Raw genomic sequence first — 25072 nt, 5'->3', positions numbered from 1 at the left:
ATCAAAAACTATGTACGTAGAAGAGCCAAAACTTTTCGCTTGGAGCGATGGCGGTGCCCGATCTGTTTTCGTGGTAGAGATCGACTCAGTGTGGTTTCTAGATGAGAAGGATTACCAGGCAGCACATGACCGTCAACGATCCTAACTTCAAAAGTTTCTAAGAAGACAATTGATACGAGGCGTTTGTCAATACATAAGGACCAGGTTGAAGGAATGAGCTTTCTTTCTTATCTTTTGTGTTCCTCGGTTTTAGGCTTGAAATCTAAGTACTCATGTAATTTCTGGCTATGTGGCTAGATTTGTTTGGTAGTAGATATTCACTTGTGAATGTCCTTAATAAAAAAAGGAGGAAGTGAGTATAAGATAACCATAAGATGACAAACTAGATAACTGGGAAATCTGATTGGAGAGACTGACGCCCTTCAAATTAACCAACAAAAGTACAATGGCGTCCCCATATGCACGTTGCTGTACTCTAAAAACGATATGACGTCTGGCCTATAAAACCGCCGCGACCAGTACCAAATCAATAGGAAGAAACAGGTCGTTTCACCTCTATAACGCTACTCTACAATCTACACGATAACAACCGCAATGTATAGCCATGAATGTTTGGTCTCATCTTCTCTCCCAAGACAGGCTACTTGCTACCAGCAGCCTAGCACTAGCGTACCCATGCATCCAGTCCAACCGGCCACGTATAGGCTCTGCTTGTAGCCACGTGGGACGGTACAGGCATGCAGGTATGGGAGACCCGTGGAGTCCTGCATGCAATTGCACCCAATCATTCCTGCTGCCTCGCTCTACTACGATTACGCATGCATGATGATGCATGCCAGCATGTGTGTGTAGATGCTGCCGACATGGTATCTACAGTGCCACTGTATACCACCTGCACGTACGTGTAGTACTCCTGTTGCCTTGCAAGTGTCCGCTGCGACCAAACTCAGGTGAATGGGCTCGATCTCGTGCTTGTCTTCTCAGTGCGTACGTGTTTGCTCAGCTGTTCTTCGACCGGTCTCTTCTTATATCGTTGGGTTTTATTTCCTTTCGCTGATTATTCATGGAAGCTGGAGGAGTTCACGATGACTCATCAAGGGCACAATTTTTTTTTTAAGAAAATGGAGGCATCTCCCACTCAAGGGCAGATATGGGAACTGTACAAGTTCACAATTAGCTCGTGTGTGTAGATGAGTAGATGTATGCATGGGCGGCAGTGAACCATCGGCTGACGGATCAACTTTCCTTCTGCAGCAGTGGCACTGAAGCATGCTACCCTGCTGGAAACTGTACCGAACTGCCAATTCAAGCACACAACTGGTGGCGCGTAGTTCTTCGGATGCTGCATACCAGGGGGAAAAATAGCTGGGATGTGCTTTGTTTACTCTTTTAGTTTGTTTCGGAAAACTTTGTGTCACGATCCACGAGAAACTATTATTTTGTCCTTGTATGTCTGCAGTAGTACTGGAATTACGTACCAAGTTAATTCAAGCCAGAAGTGTCCGGGTATTTTGCAAAGAAAAAAAAATGATAGCATTTTCATCAAACATCAGTAGAGGTCGACTGATCGAGCAAGTAGTGAATTCTTCTGCATGTTTTTGGACTATGTGTAAAGGGAGTGGAACAGTAGGATGGAGACACGGCAGACACTACGGCCTTGTTTAGTTGGGGAATTTGGGAGGTGCCAAATTACTGTTACAGCATTGTAGCACACTGTAGCGTTTCGTTTGTATTTGTGAATTATTGTCCAAATATTGACTAATTAGGCTCAAAAGATTCGTCTCGCAAAGTACAACAAAACTGTGCAATTAGTTTTTAATTTCATCTACATTTAGTACTCCATGCATGTACCGCAAGTTTGATGTGATGGGGAATCTTCTTTTTGCATAGTGTCAAAGTTGGGAGTTGGGAGTAACTAAACAGGGCCTACCCTTCCTTTGCCAAGGGGCGTACTTTCCCAAATTGCCCTCGGCTCCACCGGCCACCGCCACCCCTGGCCCACCACCGGCGGCGGGCCCCACCCCCACCCTCTACTTATATGATCGTGGCAGAATTGGGAGGGCGTGCGCGGGGCCCACCTCCCCATGTGCTCCCCTCTTAATGGCCTCCTCCCCTCCTGCTTGCTGCCTCGCCAACCATACAAAGCCGCGCTGCTCGCCACCTCCACACCTTCCTCTCCCTCCTCCTCCACCGAAGCCGAAGAGCAACCAGAGCTGAGCCTGAGGCTGAGAGTGCTCGTGCCCGGCTCCCTTCCCGGCAGCCATGGACGCGGCCGAGGTGAGGAGGAGCAGCGCGTCCTCCTCCCCGGAGTTCGAGTTCTGGCCGCTCCACCCCGACCCCGCCGCCTCCCCATCCTGCGCCGACGAGCTCTTCTCCGGCGGCGTCCTCCTCCCGCTCCCCGTCCTGCCGCCGAAGCCGGCGTCGTCCCACGCGGGAAGGAGCAGCGGTACCAGCCAAAGCGTGCCGCCAGCTCCGGAGCCGGAGCCGGAGGCCGAGCCAGCGGAGGCGTCACTTCTTGCAACCGTCGCTCCGCCCACGGCCTCCATTACTTCGCCGGCGCCGCCCGCCGCCGTCTCCACCGGAGGGTCCAAACGCTGGACGGATATCTTCTCCAAGAAACCCGCGGAGGAGAAGGACAAGGAGAAGGAGAGGGAGAAGCGCAAGGACGGCGCCAGCGGCCGGAAGCAGGCGGCGCACGCCGGCGGGGGCTCGGAGCTGAACATCAACATCTGGCCCTTCTCCCGGAGCCGCTCGGCCGGCGGCGGGTCCGGGACGTCGAAGCCGCGGCCGCCCGCGCGGAAGGTCAGCAGCGCGCCGTGCTCGCGCAGCAACTCCCGCGGCGAGGCCGGTCCACCCCGGCGGTGGGCGGCGAGCCCCGGCCGCGCCGGCGGCGGCGTGCCGGTGGGCCGGTCCAGCCCGGTCTGGCAGATCCGGCGACCCGCGGCCAAGCCCGCCCCCGCGCCCTTGGCCTCGGAGCTGGCGTTCGCCGACAGGAGGGCGCCGCCACCGCAGACGCACAAGGACAGCAAGCCCGCTGGCGCTGCCGGCGGCGGCAGGAAGCCCGGCCTGGGCGGCGGCGTCCGGGGCCTGAACCTGAGCGTGAACTCGTGCATCGGGTACCGGCACCAGGTGAGCTGCCGGCGAGCGGACGTCGGCGCCGCCCGCGGCCCCGGCGGCGGCGGGCTGTTCGGCATCAAGGGGTTCTTCTCCAAGAAGGTGCATTGAGCCTGTTTGTTCTTCACCCTTGGGGCTCTCTCTAATGACTCATGTAGTAACTTATTATTTTTTAACTTTTCTTTTTTACCTTTTTTCTCTTCCTTTTTTTTTACTTTGTTGGTGAAATGGGTGGATGGAGAGTGGAGTCGTATGTCTGTAATGGAGGCTGGTAATTACATGTAAAAAGATGGCTAGCCAATAACCGGTTTTTGTAAGGCTAATGCTTGGTGATATGTAAAGTTTAGCAGTGGTAACCAGTGCAACTTTGTTTATTGTTCATGAGCAATGGGGATTTGTTTGTGCCCTGCAGACTGGCTGCTGCAATGGTGATGATTCTATCTGAACAATATTCCTTTGCATATGAGCATGTGGATATGATTGTGCCCCCACTGTACCTTTGAATTTTTGGCCGGCGTATTTTTTTTCTAATGTAAAAGAAATTCTTAATAATTTTTTAAAGAAAATAAATGTAAAGATCCCACATCCATTTCGGCCAAGCAAGGTGATGTGCTCGTTAGACAGGGATAAGAGGATAACGCGTGAACTCCATGAACCGTCCAATCAGATCAGTGTAGCATTAGAGTGTGGCGTCTGGATTTTGATTCGTGTTACGAGATTCTCCGGAATGAAGAGAGGAAAATGGTATCCAACCAATCAACCAATGACCGGTAATTTTCAATAATCTTCACAGGAGAATGCCACTGCATGGTTTGAGCAACCTCCACAGTCAGAGGCTCCAGAACAGAGCTTTTTGCCCGGTTCTCATCTTCTTCTACAAAGACAGACGGAAAAAAGAGTACCGCTCTTTATTGCCACCGCCACAAGGGCACAAAGTAGACATCGAAATGCCGACAGATAATTCAGCTCTTGCCAGGAACTGTGTGAACCCAACTGTTGGTAGTTACGGGGAGGAAGGGAGGGATACCAATCCTCAGCTTTCACAATGCTTTGGCAAACAGCAGCAGAACCGATCGATGCCGCTGCAACCCATCTACGCTTTGTCCTGCTGCTGATTACACTCAAGTTCTTGGAGCCAGCCAGCAGCTTCTACCATACGACATGCATTGGCTTGCACTCAATCTAACCTGACCTTAGTCTGATCTATTCTTTTAACCAGCTGTCTGCCGGGGCCCACAGGGTCAGGATGTATTCTCTTGATTGCAGAGGAATAAGAATATACATATACGGTTTGTTTGTGAACGATTAAAAAAAATCGTAATGCAAAAAAGTCCACCTACCATGTTAAAACCGCCACATGCCGGTTCTCAATCCGTAGGATATAATAGTGATCCATCTTGTACGATGATGCTTGATGCCCCGAGCAGTGCCTGCTCAGGGCGTCGGCAGGTGCGTCATCATTGTGGGGGCTCGCATCATCGCATGTCAGCTTCAATGCCCGCCAATTATTCTTTTGATTCCCTAGCCCTCGTGCTGGGCCCGCGTGTCAGTGGCATAGCCGAGCGACCGTTACCTGAGCTAGCTCTCTCTGTGCATCGGCAAATACTAGAATTTTTAATTTCTATATTGTTAGGTTATCAATCAATGCATCACCCTGCAAGTACGCACAAACCGCCGACTTTGCTGCTCGTCGACACTTCGTTTCATCTTCAGGGATGAGGGGGGGGAGCAGACGCAACAATATGTTAGTATTTTTTTTTTTGGAGTTGACTGTTGCTACAACTTGACTGTTAACAAATGGGACCGCATGATCAGCATCTCTCGTCCGAGTTGATGGCTAGGGTAGTTCCAAAGATGTGGTGTCAATCGGCCACGTGCAAACCGCGCGCGGGGGTCGAGGCGCGGTTTAAAATTCAAAAAAGTTGAAAAAGCCTTATTCTTTGATGTTTGAATTTTACTGTAGGGTTCTTAGCTAGTGCTTCCAGGTTGCTTTGCTTGCACCACCTTTACATGTTCACTCGGCGAGTTTAATTTGGGCTTTGTAGCGTTGAATTGGATGGCCAGGCTGTGGCATATGTAATGCGTTCATGGACTCTGGAAGGGGCAAAAGACATGGCGACCTTAATCTTGTGAGAATAATTCAGTTCTAATCATCTGTCCTTTATCAATAAAATTGGCACAATCTTGTACCGATTCGTTCAAAAAAATGCAATACAGCTTACAAGTTCGCTATTGAGATGTTGAAACCTAAAAGCATACCCTCATATAAAGGTAGTGTTTTTTTCCTTTTTTTTTTTGAATTTACAGTCAAATTGTCACTACCACGGTGATGTATGCTCACTCGTAAAAATAAAACGGGAAAAATAATGAGTGAGAGGTGGTATGTGCAGTTAATGCTAACCAGTGAAGGGATTGTTGGTAGTCATGGGCAGTGATGTAATAGTTCAGTTCACTGTAGCAAAAAAAAAGTGCCCACACAGTTCATTGATGTTATTGTCTAGTGTCTGTCTCGTTTGACAATGTTGAAGTCCATCTAACATGTTACAACTACCAAATGTCGTCTCAGATTCATGTAAATAATAAAGTTGCAATGGTTGCCTAGGAACTTTTGTGGTGGGTCCCATATGTCGGTGACAGGCCTCGATTAAAATTTAAAATATTGGAATGATATGTCCATCGTCTCCTCCCTCTTTGCAGCCCACTTACCAGTGACCCGGCCATGTATATCAGTACATGTCCTGACAGTTGGAACACTCTGATGGATCACGTTGTTAGGCCTAATGGTGGTGCAGTGACAATATTCTCCAAGTTGACTGTTGCTACGACTTGCTAGTTAACAATGTGAATTAAGATCCATAGTACATCAAGATCTCCAAATTGATTAACAATTACTCAAACCGACGTGTGAGCATGCTGCAGAGTAGTTCCAGAGACGTGACGACGATCCTCCATGTGTGCGCCCTGCCGGGAGCGGGAATCAAGGCCCTGTTTTAAATCCGAAGCTCGGAGCCTGCATTCTTTGAGGTTTGAATCTCACCCTAATACCTCTCACCAGCTACCATACCTTCCTAAAGTCCCAGCTCGCTTTGCTTGAAATTTACAAGTCCACATGCCGAGCTTGGACTTGGATCGGATCCTCGAGTCCATCTCAAGTTTCGAGCGCGTACTTGCTCACGTCGGCCTTGACACGTACGCACACATGGTTCTTCCCATCCAACGTTTCGAAATCGTAATCGATTGTCACTGGCATGTGTTTTTTTTTTACAAAAAATACTACTATTTCTTTTTCTTGGAAGAAGGGGCTTTGCTTTGCTCGGGCATCGGGGTGGGGTGAAACTCGAGCATCGGGCTCCCCATCATCTCCTGTCCTTCTCTCTGCGTCAATTTTCTTTACGTTTCCCTTTGCTCTGCCTTCTTCCAGATGGGCTGGCCCAACCTTTTGGGTGATCGTGTCGTGTTGTCCCTGTGTGCCGTGGAAGCCGGCCTGGTCGAAAAAGATCATGACCGCCGGGTTCGCTTTGGAGGAGCACCTGATGAGAGCAGAAAAGGCTCGGAGGTGGCTATCATTGGACGTGCTCTGTTGTTTTGTTTTGTTGCAGTGTGCACGCTCACCTAGCTCGATGGATTGGAGAGAGTAGGAGGCAAAGTGAGCTGTAAAAAGAGCGCGGTTGTTTTGGAAAGCCATGACAGGCTGACGACACATGAATGAGATGAGATGGGCCGTTGTTGGGCCGGTGCGTGTCTGGGCTGGGCCACTACCACGCTCGGACATTGGGCCATTATGGTGGTACAAAGTACTACTACCGAACAAAAAAGTGAGACGATCCAGTTTAGCCGGAATTATTATTTATCTTCAGCAAAGAAGGGTTTATTTTAGCTTTGACTCCACCTGTTTTGCACAAAACAAGATGATATCGCATGAAGCCGGTGTTAAAATGAACTAGAAGCCAAGTGAAACTACTTTTTTAGCTTCACCAGCTTTGGCTTCACCATTGAAGCCGTTTGAGAGAAACCCTTCCAAACGGAACTTTAATGTTCTATATACTTCTTTTATTAGTGGGGATGGATTCGGATCGAATATGCATATAGTCAAATTTAAATAGTACTATTTATTACATTTTAATCTAAATTCATATACGAATACTAATCTCATCAATACAAATGAATAGTCAGTGTTCTTTTTTCCTACCATCAATCGATTTTTTTCCCGTGAACGAGCCGTAGGCCGGCTCGCTCTCGCTGTCAGCGATTCCGACGGCAAATGCCAACAAGACCATCACTTACTTGACCGATGAAACGAAATTCACTTTACGAAAAAATGGCCTAAAAGCAAACATTCGATTTCTTTTCTTTCGTATTGTCACAAAATTTTCATGTCCTAACCTTACTAGTATGTGGCAGTTTTCTATTTGTTCAAGATTCGACTAATAAAAAAAACCAAATTTGTCTAGTCACTCCCCGCTTTTGGAAAAGCCTGACAGGCCGACGAGTGATGACGCATAAGAATGGAATGAACTGGACTGGGCTGATCCAATCAGTGGGCCGCGCGTGATGGCCTGTGCAGCGTTTAGGTCAAGGAAGAAGCCCAGGTGTTGTTGGGTTGGCTCGGAGAAATCTCTAAGTGACGAAGGGCTTGCTTGGTTTGCCAAATTTTTGGCCACTATTTGGTATTTCGTTAGGTACCAAATTTTGCCAGTATCTCTCATTTATCCTATCAAAGTTTTGGCAAGTTTTTTACCTAACTTTTGGCTTGTCAAAACTCTGGTATGCCAAAATTTTGGCATCAAACCAATGAAGCCCGTGCGGACAAGCTCTGGCTGGGTATTGGGCCACGTCGCCTGCAATTCCCAACCATCGGATCTTGATCGGGCCGTTCAAGCGCAGGCACAAGGGCGGCGTCTCTAGATTCTAGAATCTAGAGTCTTCGACCGGAGCACGAGGAAAACGCCACCCCCGCATCCCTTCACGACTTCACCTAGCACGTCGTCGTCTGCTTGCCGCGCCGCCCGCTGCCCTCCGTCTGCCCAGCCGCCCGCGCCTTCCTCTACCTGCTGCACAGCCCGTGCCTCCCACCGCTCGCCACGCCGCAAGACGCCCTCCGCCCTCTATGTGCTGTGTTGCCTACCTGCCTCGTCGCCCTCGATTTCACCGACGGAGGTTCGGTGCATCTCTTGCCCACCCGCGGAGAGCTTCCCCTGCAACGGCAACGAGCCACGCGGTTGCCTCGGGCCTCAGGGCGCTTCTCTGGGACGCCCTGCTCGTGGCGGTCCTGGCGCCGCGGGGTGGGGAGAGATGTGGCCCTGTCGCAGTGTCGCGGGTGCAGGGACCAGGGAGGCGGAGAGCGGCCGGCCAAGCGCTGCGCGGCTCCCCAACACCAATGTGGGAGTGGAGCTCTCACGGCGGCCAGCACTCCTACAGCCGGAGATGCGCAGCGCAGGTATGACCAACCTGAAAACAGTATTCAAACAACGCATCTCATCAAAAACGTAAGAACAGAACAGAGTACCAATCAAGAGGCCCAAAGTTTCTAAGAATCCGAGATAAATATCATAACGATCAAATACAGTAAGTAGATGCGAGAAAAAAAAGAAAGAATAGTTAAGTAGGATACATCATTTCTTGGTCTGAAAACTTATCTCTCGACTCTCAACTGAAAGCAACTTACTAAGAAAGAACTCGAGCTTCAGTCCTGAGACGAGTAGCACTTGTATCATTGTATGACTCTGATTCAAGGGAGCATGATGCAACATGCAAGTTTTCTTAAAATATTAAGAATTTAAGATGATCCACCTTGCCGCAACTTTTCTGTCTGGAATTACATATGTAATTTTCATGTTGTCCTGATGCTTCATGGTTTCCTCATACATATATGGTTGTTTGTAAGCCCAACTGCTCTAAAATTCTTTTGGATGCACAAAGGCGCTGGCTGTTGCTATGAGAATGAAATTCTTTATGACATAAAGTAACATAAATCAGTAGGATTATATATGATATGATTGCAGCATCCAAGACATTTCTGACGCCATAAAGGTATGTTCTCATGGTAGGTTAGCAACTGCACTCTTTATTTTGTATATGTGAATTTGAAATTTTTGAACATCAAAGCTGCCAGCTTTGCCGGGAAGCTACAATGTGAATTGGATTTAATATATACTCAGCGAAAGCTTCTTGGGGCTCATAACGTTTTACTCCAGTTCAAGGCAGTAGTTATACTACTATTCATGTAGGAAAGTATTGACTTCAATACATATTTCATCTTGGGTAATAAAATAAAAAACATATTCAAATCTGCAGACGTTTTTACCCCCCTCTTGCTTCAGCTATTATTATCTTCATTCCATGACAATTATAAGTCGTGACTTTGTATAATTTTCATGAAGTAACTTTGGGAGTCGAAGAATATCTTTTGGTACTATGTTCGTAGCCCATCAAGGAGAACTTCACAAGTTTGGGTGCTTTGGTTACTATAAGCAGCAGATAACTATGAGAGAGCAATGTTTCTAAACATTTTAGTAATTGTGTTTCGCTTTTGTGTTTATTCCTCAATGCAATTCTGTCATATCTGAAATAGCAACGAATGTGAGACCCTTTGTTAGTTTATTCTGATTGTTGCCGTGTATAGTCCTGCTTCTTCCAGTTCCATGATGTATGCTTTGACCTACATTTATACAGGTTTGACCTACAGTAACAATAATGAGACAAAATGTAGTATTTAGATATGAAGCTTCCTCAACAAAAATCCGGTGACAAGGTCCAACTTTTCCTTAGCCAAGTACAAGAACGGTTTAAACCAATTTGTTTTTTATGAGCTGGTGTCGGACACTGGCTTTCCATCATTCCGTGGATTTTTCCATCCATGAAACGAATTATGTTAGCTTTAACATCGTCTTTTCCAGAAAAAATATATATCCAAAAGACGATCTGCTTATTGCTAAACCACTAAGCCAACTCTAAATAATACTTTTGCAAGAAGCACGATATAAACTAGCCAAACAACAAAACAGGCCGTGAGCTCTACACATAGGCTGGTCTGCTCCGCGTAGGGCGCGGCACCGTCGCGCCTGGTTTTCTAGTAAGAAAAAGAAGCAAAGGGCCAAGTTAAGGTGTGTTCGACGCGAGCAATATAAAGGAAGGAGACCGACCCACTCGTAATGGCTTTTTGTGGAGGACAAGAGGCCGCCGATTTGGGTTTTTCTAGGACAGAGAAAAATGAGGAGACCTATTTAGGGACTAGAGTTTTGGTTTTCAGTAGATCTTTCATATGGTTTGTGTAAGCATCTTTTAAATATATCTTCTGTATAAAAAAGATCAAGTTTTATAAGTTGATGCGTCGGTAATCTCATTTCTCCGCTCGATCTTTGTTTTACATGTCTGTTCATGTTTATGATTTTGGTTTTAGATTAATTTATTTCTCAATGTTTTTTTATGATGTGCATAGCATATTTTTTTATTAAGAAGAGGAGAAGTTTGAACATGTACATCCATGATACACGACCACACAAAAAAAGCAAAAAAAAAAATGTTCGGGGATGCAAGCAACAACCCTCAAAATGCACTACAAGAAATATGTTGATCTATGATGAAAATTTTATGACACATTTGATCTATACTCGTTATAGATCTACGACGTTTCTGGCTAAAACCATCATAAAGTGTCACATCCGAGTAAATTTAGTGACAAAGTTACAGAACATCATAAAAGTTACCACTGTAGCCAAAAATAAATCATCACTCGCTGTTACATGGTGGTTTTGTGACGATATAAGCTCCGCGAAAATGTCATAAACCAAATAGGGTTTCACATGTAAGTTTTAGCTGATAAATAGGGCGGTAAAATAAAATGGAAAACGTGCTCCTCCTGTTGTTCGAACCTGTTACCGATCGAATGGAAAGTCTTTACCGCGACCGGGTAAGTTTCAGGTGAGTGTAGTATTTGGCGGCAGAAAAGCCCGCGCTGCAGCTAAAAAATAGTTTACCCGCTGCTGCGCTCCCGCGATAGGGAAAAAAGAAGAACAGAGAGAAGGCGGCCCGGACGGACAGGCGGAGATCTGCGCCTCCCCGCGGCAGCTCAGTCCTACGACAGCACAAATTTGGTGCTTCCTGCTACGGTACGTCAATCTAGTCAGTAATTTTGAGTTGAATTCGCCAAAATTTCATTTCGCATTAAGGTCTTTCAATCTGGTCAGTAATTTTGAGTTGAATTCGCCAAAATTTCCCAGATGGATAGATGTTGGATACACTGTGTCACTCCTGCTGACTGGCCGTTCCCCATTCCCCATTTACTGCAAGGTCACTTGCGGCGCTCGCCCAGGGTAGGGTTTAGTCGCCGCTGCCGCCGCCACCTACTGTAGCCACCTACCGCCGCAACCGCTATCCACCGTCGCTCACCTCGATTTTATAGGTATTCATCGTTGAAAGGGGGATTCGTTAAATTTTTTGAGATCATTGCGGATGCTGATTCAAGAAAGATCTTGCAAATGGGCCGAGATGGTGGCAAGAGATATGGAAAGGCGCTTGACCCACCTTCGGTGAAGCAACAAAGGAAGTTGCAGGCAAATTCTGCAGGCACGTCTGGTGCTCAGACACGACAAAGGGGTAGGTCTATTACACGGGAGTCTTCCCTGCCCGTTCCCACCATACACGGGTGGGTCAACCTCGGTGCAATCCTGCCATACACAAGGTGGGTCAACCTCGGCGCCTTCCTGCCGCACATGGGGTGGGCGAACCTTGACACCTTCTGAGCGACAGCAATTTGCGCGGTGTCGGTTGCCCCGCCCTGCTGAGTTTCCTGTGCCCGACCCTAGGGAGCAGAACGAGGTACCTATTTACCTTCCACCAGAAGAGCCGCTAAGGATGATTGACCTGAGCATGCATAGCTACCAAATGATTAAAAGGCTTAGATTTGTGTATGAGGATATGTGGTTTGAAAAATTCCATGACAGACGGGTTGAACCAAAATTTAGAAATGTCATTCAACAAACTTTCTACTATAACTACAAAAAGCTGTCCACCAAACTATTTGAGCATAAGATTATAAATTGGAATCATATGAACATGGTCGCGGGAGGAGAGAATATTAAGGGATACTTTGATCAACTACCCAGATTGGCTGATTTGGTTTCAGGGCATCATCAGCATATTGAGGATTGGGTCTGAATTTTCTATGCTACGGTGTACATTCCTGAGAGCAGAGAGTACATTTAGGTCATGTTTCAGGGAGCGCCACATAGAATTTGGCGACACCAAATTGCTGATAGTCCTTGAGTCAATACGTGTGACACGTCCCTACACTACATTGTCTACGGGGATGATGAACCACCTCACCGTAGTTTGCTTGGTGGATCATTCCCTTCGGACGAGGATATGGCTAAACTTTTTGTGGAGCCGTTCCCTTCATGCCGAGCATATCGCACGCGTGGCATGCTTACCCCTAATGCCAATGTTATTCTCCGGGCATTAAGGAAGACATTGTTACCATGGATCGGCAATGCAGTGTCCATCACTAGTCTACAACAGTGTCTTCTTCTTCACGTCATGACTGGCTGGGAGTTCGACATTGTGGACTTTATTCTTTATGAGATTCAAGATGTTATCCATGATGGGTTGACCGTGGCCCGACAAATGCCGTATGCTCACCGAATCTCCATTGTCCTGAGTCATATTACTCAAAAAGATGAGAACGGTAGAGAGGTGCAAAACAGACCCAAAAATTGGCGGCATGAGTACATCAATGCCAAAATAGAATTCAAGGTATACAAGCCAGCAAGACCAGGAGACAGTCGTCATGGCCTAAGGGCTAGGAATGAGCCATCTGCTGATGAGGATAGAAATGAGAACTATTGCTCAGACAGTGAAGGCAGTGAGGAGGAAAATATGTATGTACCTTGTCTCCAAGTCACTCATGACCAGGAGGTAGGTGCATCGCGATCTGCTATAGAAACAGTACTGGTCACTCTAGCAACAGCCAGTCAGCCGACCGAGCTTTCCTTAATTCTTCAGAGACTAGTTGATGGTGAGGCAAAACAAGCCAAAAATAATCTCTGTATGGTCGAGCTACAGAAACAGTTGGACGAGAGACTGGCATGTCAGAAAGAGAGACAATTCGCGTGGCTAGAGCAGGTGGCATAGAGGGCAGACCAGAACATGAATACTGTGCTCACCACCGTCTCTACTGTCCTTAATCAGTTGCACCAGCATGTCAGGTTACCACCACCGCAAATTCAACTCCCACATGCTGGTCAGACCCCCCCTGCTAATCATGCCTTCAACTAAACTGGGTAAAACCTCTAAGGTCTCTTTGCCACATCATAGTTCAGCAGAAATTCTACAACTGTTGACATCAACAACGCCCCTGACAGAAAAGGATTCCACACTTGTTCCCGCAAAGAAGGGTGGCAACGGTGAGGAAGCAAATGCATCAATACTCATGGTTCTATCTAATATTGCTGCCTCGCAATAGCAAAAGGAAGATCCTGTGGTGGAAACAGCTACAGATCCGGATGATCGTGAAGTGTCTATTGCTACTACTCTAGATGATCCTGATCTCACTACTTCGCAAGCTAAGGATGATCCTGGTCTCACTACTTTGCAAGCTCAGGAAGATCCTACGGTGGCTCCTACTTCTGGTCTCGCTACGTCGGAAGGATCTCCTACACCTGCTCATGGTCTCGCTACATTGGAAGGCTCTTCTGCATCTACTCCTGGTCGAACTACATCCACTACTGCACCTGCTTCTGCTCCAACTACGTTGGAAGGCTCTGCTGCACCGGCTCTTGCTCCAACTACATTGGAAGGCTCTGCTGCACCTTCTACTACTGGAACTCCTCCTCCAAATAATCATGTATCTCTAGTTCCTGATGACTGTCTTCTGTCAACCAATCCTGCTACATCAACACCTTCTTCGAACCCCGATGACAAAGAGGTAGAATGTTGAACAATTTTTCATTACTAATGATTGTTGTATTTGATTTGAACAATAAATGTTTCATTATCATGAACGAACCAACTATTTCATTGAGCCTTGTAATAATATTTGCTTGGGCTTTGTGCTCAGGTTAACTATTGGTGATCTGGTGGAGTTTGTACTGGAGTCGGACGAATCTTATAACTGGTCTGGTACCAATGGGGTGTAGAATGACCAAGCGGATATACTGGCATGTGGTCTTCAAGTTGCGAACGAAGCTAGATCATCTAACTGCTCTAGGTGCATTAAAGACTTGGATTTCCAAGTGTTTGAGTCGACGAAGTGGATTAAAATTATGGATACATGCGGGAATACATGCGTGGCAGGGTCTAGTCTTTCTCCACCCAAAAAGGAGACTTCTCGGACCTCGTTATCATGTAATGAGTGATGCTATCGATACAAGGAACCCAAATCTAACTTTATAGTGTTTTTGTTTGTAATCTTCAATGTAACCCAAAACTATGTCCAGAGCTACTTAATCCAAGGGAGGCATTTAATTGGAGGAAGGGATGTTTGATCTCCAATGTGCGCATGATTGAGTAGTTAGCAAATCCAATGGGGGAAAATGATGTTTGATTGCCAATGTGCACATGAATAAGTAGTAAGCTCACCCAATCGAAGAGCGATTGCTTTTTCCAATGTTGACATGTGTGTAAGTAAGCACATGCAACCAAAGGGAGGGATGTTTGATCTCCAATGTGCGCATGATTGAGTAGTTAGCAAATCCAATCGGGAAAAATGATGTTTGATTGCCAATGTGCACATGAATGATAAGTAGTAAGCACACCCAATCGAAGGGAGATCTCTTTGGTTTCCAATGTTGACATGTAAGTAAGCACATGCAACCAAAGAGAGGGTTGTTTCATGTCCAAGGTGCACATGATTAAGCTGTAAACACATCCAATGGAAGGCATGGTACAAGGATTTTCAATGTTGCCGGGATGGTACAAGGATTTTAAATCGTAGTAAGTACACTGAATACACGAGAGGTTTCTTTGATTTCCCAATGTAAAACTCAATATATATAGGCAGGAGTTTCGGATGGGATGACTTCTGATCCACAAAAATTTCCAACCGAACGCCAAGCAACAACCATCCACACTGAGGACATCATCGACATGACGACTAGCGAAGGCAAGTCATTTGATCTCTTTTTCCCAAAGCCAAAAAATTGGAACATCTTCATTAGCAACCAAATCATTATTATTAACACATACCACCTGTATGACTGTAACAAAATTGTTAGGTGATGCACGCCCTTCCAGAAGAGCACAAGTGCCACGGGATTCAAGAAGGTTGGGCAGAGATCTGGACAGCATAAGCAGAGGGTTACACACCAAGCTTCCGATCCATATCGAGAAGGGCTCAAACAACTAGAGGTACCAATGCAAGCTGCAAAGTTTGCATCAGAGGGTGGGATCATAATGCGTGGGTATATACCGATGCTTACTCGCTGGAAGGACTGCAAGGCCGATAATGAAAAACAATTCAAGAACTATATTGGCAAACTGGCATTGTGTATATATCGACTCATCTACTACCATTGTTCTTTGCATCCTTTCTTTTTATCCATTTTTTGACTACTCTTGTATTGTACTTAATATAGGGACAATTTGACATTGACACCACCAGTCAACCTGTCATAGAGGCATGCACCGACATGCTCAAGTCGCAATAGAGATAGGGGAGGTACCGGCTCATGAATAAGTTCTTCAATGATCTTCCAGCAAATGAAGTCCCAACCAAATCTCATATGACCACACTGAATGATGACCAGTGGATCGATCTGGTTACGAAGTGGTCTAGCCCACCTCACAAGGTATGATAGAACTTCAACTTGCCACTAGCACATTTGCATGTATTGATATGTTCCTCTTATTCATGTATTTTACACGAGTGTTCATTATTGTAAAGGAGAGGTGTACTACAAACATTGGTAATCGTGGGGCGATCAGGTATCCTTAGCGCACAAGATCTAGAAGCTACGTTGCATAGGTTCATGTTGTGGTAAGCAACTGAACAAGTCATGTTTTTGCTGTGTACTTTATTTGATGAATCTACTCATGCTACTTGTTCCAAGCTAACAGTTTATATCTGTTTTCACATCATATTAGAGGGAGAAGCATGCTGAAGGACACCCAACTCCAATAGATCTTTTCAAGAACTTTCATTGCAGCAAAAATGGCTACATTGCTCCAGAACAGGCAGCCATTGTAAGTACTTGTTTACTTTGCATTCTTCTTTGCTACAACAACACTAAAAATATTGTAAGTACTTTTGTGAGACCTTTCATTTTATTTCTTTTATTGGGTTTGGATGGAACAAATAGTCGCTCAACTTGGAGACGACCAACCAAAGACTACTGATGAAGCAGTGGCTGAAGTTGTCCAATCTAGGACATTTCGGGAGGTTGCTGGCATTCACCCACCCTCGAAGAAAAAGACTAGGGTTGGTACTGTGCTGCAGGTAGAAGAAATCCAGGCTGATCTTAAGAGTGAGAAACAAGGGGGGAGGGCACAACTTCGGCAAAAATCTGCTGAACAGGAGTCTCAGATGGGTGCAATGAGATTGAGGGCTGAAACGCAAGAAACAACATTGAAGTCTCAGACAGAAGAGCTCGTAGCTTTGAAGAACACCATAAAGCAGTTGCATACTCTAATTTCTAGCCTGATTCACTTCAGCACCGGTCAGAGCCAGGTGAATCCTTCCCTCAACTGAAGTGTGTTGCTGGTGAACTTGTTGTTTGTTGCTGATGAACTTTTGTTGTATGTTGCATTGTTGATGATGAATTTGTTCTATGTTGCATTATTGTTGTTGATGAACTATTCATTGATTGTGTTGTGAACAATATGGAAGTTGAAAATGAGTTGTTTTTATATCTGTGATTGTGATGGTGATCAGCAACCAAAATTGAATATATGGCACTGCGAAATGCAACAATGGGCTAGGGCCCAGAAAAAAAATGGCCCAATATGGTACTACGAAATATAATAATAGCTCTTCGTTAGATGGGCTAGGGCCTAGAAAAACCGGCCCAATATGGCGTGCAACAAACATTTTTCGACCGAAAAAATAGAGCGGAAACCTAAAATGGGCTAAAAATAGCCCAACAAAATTGGACTCATAAAGGCTCTTACATGGATCAGGCTTCAATTTGTGATGAACCGAAATTGTCATGACACACCTGCCACGTTGGAGCCACGTTTGATTCTTATCCAACATGGCGCAACCTCTGAAACAGTTTTATGACAACATGTGGGATGAATTTTCATTCGTCATTATCTTAGTGACGCACCGAAATAAGAAATATCACTAATCGGGATTTATGACGCTCGACTAATGACAAAGGGTTTTCATCACTCCCATATCATAAATCATAGTTTATGATAGAAAAACATGTTTGTGACACGTTTTGGTTTGTTACTGGTCGGAAGATTTCTTGTAGTGATATGAATCTAGAGCTAACTCTTAGTCCTTCTCCCTAGCTTAGTTATCTTGAGATGATTCTTGTGTGGGTCACACTACCCTTGTATTATGATCTTACCCCTACCTTGAGTATTGTCTCTATCAATCTTATGATATAATCATATGCATAGTAAACTCTTTTGACCTACCCGCCTTTCTTTGGGAAACACGATACCCTTGGGAATACTCTTGGGTGGAATACTACAACGGTATATCTGTGCGCTTGCAGATTTATTCGTGATCGTTAAATATACCAACAGCTACCTTGGTGCATGCCTATACCCCGCATGTGCTAGCTGCAGTTGTGGGTGACATGCCGGTCCCGTTAGCATGGTGTGGCCATATTGGGCTACCGTCATTGTATTCCGGCGTGCGATTTTGGGAGGTAGGCGTGGAAGCCTCATGCGACAACGACCTTCGCGGACTGTGGGTCGTTACAACATGGAAGCATCCTATATGCACCTTCCTATCGAGCCACAACCGAGGATGGCCGGCCGCACCAGATCTGCCACCGGTAAGAGCAACTCCAAAAGCTCGCTTAAAATTGCCCCAAAACCTTATTTAGGGGAAAAACAAACAAAACTTACCTCCAACAGCTCCCCAATCCTTCCCGTAAAAATGCGCGGACGCTAAAAACACCTTCGTCGCCCCGCATACATACGGGGGTCTGTTCCTTCCCTAATCGCCTACTCCACTAACAGCCATGCCCCACCGCGTCGCCACCCTCCTCCTGCTCCTCCTGCTCACCACCATGTCGGAGAAAGTGGTGGTCGTTCCGGTGGCGGGGGCGTCGGTCGAGCCTGAGGCCGCGCTACTGGAGCGGCACGCGGTGCAGCTCGCGAGGCTGAAGGACTTCACCGTGGGGGACTCCCGCGGCTACGTCTTCATCTTCTATGCCACCGAGGACGCGCTGCTCGAGCTTGAGGCCGCCGCCTCCGGCGTGTCCCGGGTCACCCTGCTCCTTGCCTACCTTTCACCACGCCGCACGGACTGTAGTCCACTGCCGACCGCCTACCTTAGACCCAAGCGAGCTCTGAATGGCCATCGCCATCCACCCGGCGGCAGCTCTCCCTGCCACGACCGCGCCGTTGCCGCCCCGTCCTCCACCTGGCCGCGCAGATCTTGGCCACGTGCTGCAGCTCCACGTGGCTCTAATCAAGTCTGGGGAGCTCACTGCCTCGCCCAAATCCTTCCACTCCATCCTCGAGGCCTCCGCCGATGGCGCCTCACTGGCACGACTCGCCTACGTGGTCCGCCTATTCCGCCTGGCCCCGGCCACCCCTATCGGCACCGTGCTACAACATCCTCATGCGCGCGTTCCTCCGCACGGGCCACCTGGAGGACGCGCTGCACCTGTTCGTCGAAATGCTCGACGAGGCTTCCATCTGGCCGGACCAGCACACTGTCGCCTACGCCCTCAAGTCATGCTCCAGGATGTGCTCTTTGGATGCAGGGCGTGGCGTCTAGGCTTACGCCGTCAAACATGGGCTCATGATCGATCGGTTCATGTTGAGCAGCTTGATACATATGTACACGAGCTGTGGGGATGTTGTAGCGGTGCAGCTGCTGTTCGACGCTGTGGACGAGAAGAAGAAAGAATGAGGCGGGGAGAGAGTAGGGAGGCGGCGGGCTGGGCCCAATTACGATGATGTGACCTGTTTTGAAATATTGGGAGCAAGTTATTAGCGATCTGCTGTGGGTTGATATGTTTTTGAGGGAAAATTATTTTGGAAGAACCCCCAATATATAGTGGGAAAGAACTTTTTGAGAAACTCTTGGAGTTGCTCTAAGCCATTTACTGAGTACATGAAAATATTAGTTTTCCGTCTGTGTTGATTCATCAACTTTTAGTATAATTCATGAACTCAATAATCGCGTGATAGGATATGTCATTCTTAAAAGACACGAGATCTTTCAATGAGAATGACCCTAACTCACGTTCCTATTTTCCTGTAACTATTTCCTAGTATTAAAGTCGAGACCAATCACAAATTAAACGACAATGCTGTATACTAATCATCGTTTATAACCTTATCCAGGAAAAAACGTTTTCATGCACGTATCAAACCGACTTAAAAATTGCTTATAAATTCCTAAAATCTGGTCGTCGTGAGTTGACTAGCGATTACTCTCACCGCAGGTTATAATTGGGCAAGATCCACCTGGAGGAAAAAGCGCGGTAGCCAGGGCCACCTCCCTCAATTAGGCACGCAGAGCGCAGGGGCCGTCGTGTCCCGTCCCCCGAATCTTCGTGGCCGCTACGTCCGCAGCAATGGTCGGTGGCCTCTCACCGCCCCGGCGGACGCTGTCCATGGGGAGCGGCGGCGCCATGGGCCGCCGCGCGGCCGCCGCCAGCGACAGCCCCAAGCCCGGGCTCTCCCGATCCATGACCATCGGCGGCGAGCGCACGGTGAAGCGTCTGCGGCTGTCCCGGGCGCTGACGGTGCCGGAGAGCACCACCGTGCTGGAGGTGTGCCGGCGGATGGCCGCGCGCCGGGCCGACGCCGCGCTCCTCACAGACTCCAACGCGCTGCTCTGCGGCATCCTCACGGACAAGGACATCGCGACGAGGGTGATCGCGCGGGAGCTCAAGATCGACGAGACGCCGGTGTGGAAGGTGATGACGAGGCACCCGATCTTCGTCCTCTCCGACACGCTCGCCGTCGAGGCGCTGCAGAAGATGGTCCAGGGCAAGTTCAGGCACCTCCCCGTGGTGGACAACGGCGAGGTCGTCGCCATGCTCGACATCGCCAAGTGCCTCCACGACGCCATCGCCAGGATGGAGAGGGCGTCCGAGAAGGGGAAGGCGGCCATCGCCAACGTGGCCGATGGCGACGACAAGTTCTCCATCGTTGAAGCGCTCAAGGAGCAAATGTTCAGACCGTGCTTGTCCGCGATCGCCAGTGCAGACTCAACGTTGGCTCAAGCTCCCTTTCATGGATGATATATTATGCTTACATTATTTTCTGCCGATGAGTGTGTCTGTGGACATAGTCTGAAATTTGTGAATTGAACTTGTGGATCTTGCACAGAGTCGTCATGGTATCGCCAGGTGATTCGGTTCTCGCAGCGACCAAGAAGATGGTCGAAGCGCATGCAAGCTCAGCTGTAGTGGCTGTGGGGAGCAAGGCTCAAGGCATCCTGACGTGAGCGAATTTGCTGCACTTACAGCTTTCTTGCGTCAATGCAACTTGTCTTAGTTTGTTTCCCTTTTTCGTACCCTTTTTTCATTGGTTTCTATCATTCTTGCCAGTTCACGGGATATCTTGATGCGCATGATCGCCAAAAACCTCTCTTCGGACTCGACTCCGGTTGAGAAGGTAAGTGCAATTGAATTTCACATACCAACAAGCTAAAAGGGTTAAGCATTTTATGTGGATGTGAACTCTAGGTGATGACTCCTGACCCTGAATGCGCCTCGGTTGACATGCCTATACTCGACGCCTTACGGACAATGCAAGAGCATAAATTCTTGCATCTCCCTGTGATGGGTAGAGGTACACCATGGCAGAAAAATGTTCAGGAAAACCTGCAGGTTGTGACCACAGTCTCAACAGATTTTTCGTTCCGCCGCAGATGGCTCCATCATTTCCATTCTTGATGTGATCGATATAACACATGCGGCGATCTCCATCGTAAGTTCTATTCATCCATATGTCATGCAAATTGCATATTGGGGTTGTGCCAGATGCCCCCAATTGATTGGGCAAGATGAGACAGGTTGAGAACACCGGCGAAGGGAGTGATGACGCGGCGGCCTCCATGATCCAGAGGTTCTGGGACTCCGCCATGGCCTTAAGCCCTTTGGACGACGAGACAGAAACCCAGTCACAGATGAGGTTGTGCAAGTTCTGAATCTAAAGGTTCCACTGATCACATTCTATTTAGTTACACTGTGCCACTTTTTTGGGGGTGATGAATCAGCGAGATGTCGAGGTCCCAGATGATGTCTGATGCCCACCACGAGTCTGTGGGCGGCAGCGAGGCGGCATACCCCTCATTGTTCTCGTTTAAGCTCCAGGACAGGCGAGGCCGGATGCACCGGTTCAGCTGTGGTACAACTATGCTACTGACCTTGCCGGTTTCAATACAGTAACATAACTTCCGGTTTCAGTTTCAGCTGTTGAGCACTGTAGCATTTCAGACAAAACTTTCCTCCTGCAGAGGTCCAGAGCTTGACGCCCCTAGTGACCTGCATCCTGCGGAGGCTTGGCGCCGACATCGACCCAGAGCGCTTGCCACAGATTCTGGTATATGATCATTCTTTTGACAAGAAACACAGCATAGTCTTGACGATGCTATATATATAGATGCAAGTGATCCATAAGCTGCGATTTTTTTTTTTTGCAATTGCTGTGCGTGCAGTACGAAGACGAGGACGGGGACAAGGTGGTGCTCGCGTCGGACGACGACCTCGCCGCCGCGGTGGACCACGCGAGGATGGCCGGATGGAAGGCACGCACGACGCGAACCCTAGCGTTGCTCTGCTGAGCTCAGCTTTCTGATGATGGTGTGTACTGAACCTTTGCAGGGCCTGAAGCTGTTCCTCGACTACTCCGGCACCAGCGGCCGACGGAAAGCTGTGGCCTCCTCCGGTGGCGCCATGGCGGTGGGCATGTCGAGCCGAGACGCGTGGGCAGCAGCGTACAGCGGGGTGGCCGCTGGGGCTGCCCTTGTCACTGGGATTGGAGTGATGGCGTATCTCCGAAGATCTGGATAGCTAGCTAGTGATACACGTGTGTGAAGTTGTTATTCCACTACAAAAAGTTTTGTGATCGTCATCCATCACGAATCATTGAAAAATCATCATAAAACGACATCTGTGACGTTTTTTTGATAACGTCATGTATTGAACATCATAGATTAACGCAATCTGTGATGTTTTTGAACTGTCATATAATAGCCTTGAGCCCGCGTAGCCCAACCCAGGCCCAGTATCAGTGACAAAAATAAACGTAAGGAACAGTTGCCACATGGGATAATATTCGTCATGGATTTAGTAGCCACGTCACCGTTACATGGATTTAGTAGCCACGTCACCTAACGGTGACATGAATGATGATGTGGCTGCTGACATGGATGATGATGATATGGCTGCTGACGTGGGTGATGACATTGCAACTGACATCGGTGATAACATGGCTAACAATGGTAACGTGGTTGCTGACATGGATGATGACGTGGCTGTTGACACAGATGCTAATGTCACTGCCACGACCCATTTGGTAACAGGCCCGTTTGAGAAGTGGGTCCAATATTTTTAGCCCATCGGTATGAGCCCACCAAATTTAAGGTACATAGCCCATGTTAAGTAAAATCAGCCCACCAAATTTTGAACCATTTTTCCAGCCCAATTCGTCCAACAGTAAGCAATTCCAGCCCACAAATAAACGCATTACATATGTTCCCATCAGAACAACAGATCACATACATTTGTTCATCTAGCATCACTAACAGTAGCATAGCAGATCTCCTCTATTTCCTTCTAACTGCTTGTTACTTCAGCTGATCCTCATCCAATCACTTCTAATGGCTTGCTCCTTCCATCTACTCCTTGACCTGAAAGAGTACATTGCCAAATACTTGTCAGAGGGCAATATTTGTGATAGAAATTAATAAAATGTTGTGTATATCATAAACATTAAAATAGCATGTACAAGCATATACATTCAAAAATCACGTGGGCAAGAGCAAATGCATGTAAGTTGTCTTGTAGAAGTTTCAAAAAATTTGAAACTGATTTACTATTTTCTAAATGTAAAATGAATTTCTACATGATTATCGAAATTAATTCCAAATTTAACTACGTGTGCATCTAATAAGATACAAAAAATTGTACAAAAATTATATTTTAAGTCATATGTTCCATCCTAACTCATTCCCGGAGATAGATGAAAAATTCAATTATCTTTTAGGGACAATTCAAAGTTCTATCTCCAAATTAGCACATAATAATTACAATAATATCAAAATTAGGTTGGAAAATTGTACAAATTAACGTGGCAACATATTTTTGGGCCATAAGCTTGGAATAAAAAAATTAAATAATTTTAATAAAGTGGGATCATACATTGTTCACAAATGGATACATCTCTCACATAGTTCCTTAAAATTCAAGTCAAACTTTGAGATTTGAATACCTCATAACATGTTCGAACTCGTATGCACCTCAAATTTGGACATCACCTTATGTTGACCATAACATTGGAAAATATCAAGTTACATTGCCAATTGTTATGCACAAACATATTTTTTCTATTATCTATTTATTAGTTGGAAGAAAACATGTCATACGAATTTTTTAAGAAATAGCAATTAACATAAAAAAAACGTCACTAAATAAAAGATCTTGATTTTAGAAAAAATTAGAAAAAGAACCATCAAATTTGGAGTTCTTATTAGGAAGAAATACCAATTACAAATTTTAATTCCGGATTAAAAAGAAAAAGATGAATCACACATCTATTCTTTATTACATGGCCATACAATATAAAACATATTCGTTACCCAACATCAGCACAAATGGAGCCACAATGCATTGGTATCTCTAAAACCCGGGTTCGATCCTCCGATACCCTTTGCGAGTGTTTTTATTTCTCCGAATTAAAACACGAGAACATTTCAATGATAATACCGAACATCATCACAAATGAAGTTGCAGCGCAGTGGTAAGGCGCGCGTTTGTTACTCTCTCCGCATCGTTCTATTTTTCGAAATTAAAACACGAGTAAAGTAATATTATAATACCAAATTCTTCATGAACGAAGGTGCAGCGCAGTGGTATGGCGCGCGATTCTTATCTCAGATACCCGTGTACAAAGCCCTGTTACTCTATTTTATTTTTCCAATTTTTTTAGCTGGGCTGCTGCCGGCCTGCTAGTGCAAGTTCTCGGTCCATGAGCACCTTACAGCTAGCCTGCAGCCCTGCATGAAATTTCCAGCCCGTTCCAAATAGCATTCACACGGCAATTGAGGTAGATACGGCCCATTGGCGCGTGAAGATAAAATTGCACGCCGACCTCTTCATAGAGCAAAAGTCCATATTGACAATTTTCTAGATATCCAAATTCCTTTTTTTTTCAAAATATCCTATCCGAATCTAAACTTTGTGTATATGGGAAAGTGATTTAGATATTGATATTCATTTTATTATTCATTATTTTTATATTCTCAATTGATTTTACTGTGAAGTATTAATATTTGTTTTGTAAGCGACCTATTTGTTTTGTTAAAATTGTGATTGAGTACGATTCGCGACGATTTTAATTTTCAATCCATGACGGTTAACGAGGTTCGTCACAGAAATCGACCGACTTTAAGTTTGGATGGGCTATTTGCAGATCTGTGATGAAAAATCACAAATTGTCGTAGATGGTGCACTGTTAATGACGTTCTCCGAATCTGTCATGAAGAATCCATCATAGATTAACAGATTTCTTGTAGTGTTCCTGTATTCAGATCGTCGTTAGGCTTTAGTATGGATTACCTTAACACGTGTACATGTGAAAATCTTGAGCATGAATTCGGAAG

At 46.4% G+C, this 25072-nt stretch overlaps 2 protein-coding genes across 2 annotated transcripts; both read left to right on the top strand.

Moving 5' to 3' along the window:
• Positions 1-2262: 2262 nt before the first annotated feature.
• On the top strand, positions 2263-3225 carry LOC101756318 (translation initiation factor IF-2). The gene is made up of 2 exons (XM_022829505.1): positions 2263-3033; positions 3130-3225. The coding sequence occupies exons 1-2, from the start codon at positions 2263-2265 to the stop codon at positions 3223-3225; spliced, it is 867 nt and encodes a 288-aa protein (XP_022685240.1).
• Positions 3226-19814: 16589 nt separating this feature from the next.
• LOC101755913 (CBS domain-containing protein CBSCBSPB5) lies at positions 19815-22262 on the top strand. Its single transcript, XM_004979249.1, has 10 exons — positions 19815-20458; positions 20575-20688; positions 20796-20862; positions 20934-21039; positions 21119-21177; positions 21263-21381; positions 21467-21597; positions 21707-21792; positions 21908-21997; positions 22074-22262. Exons 1-10 carry the CDS (start codon positions 19815-19817, stop codon positions 22260-22262), a joined length of 1605 nt encoding a protein of 534 aa, XP_004979306.1.
• The last annotated feature ends 2810 nt before the right edge of the window (positions 22263-25072 follow it).

This window comes from Setaria italica, chromosome VIII, assembly GCF_000263155.2.
Source record: "Setaria italica strain Yugu1 chromosome VIII, Setaria_italica_v2.0, whole genome shotgun sequence".
Taxonomy (NCBI): Eukaryota; Viridiplantae; Streptophyta; class Magnoliopsida; order Poales; family Poaceae; genus Setaria; species Setaria italica.
The sequence above is the reverse complement of the archived record's forward strand: the minus strand, read 5'-3'. Positions and strand labels throughout refer to the sequence as shown.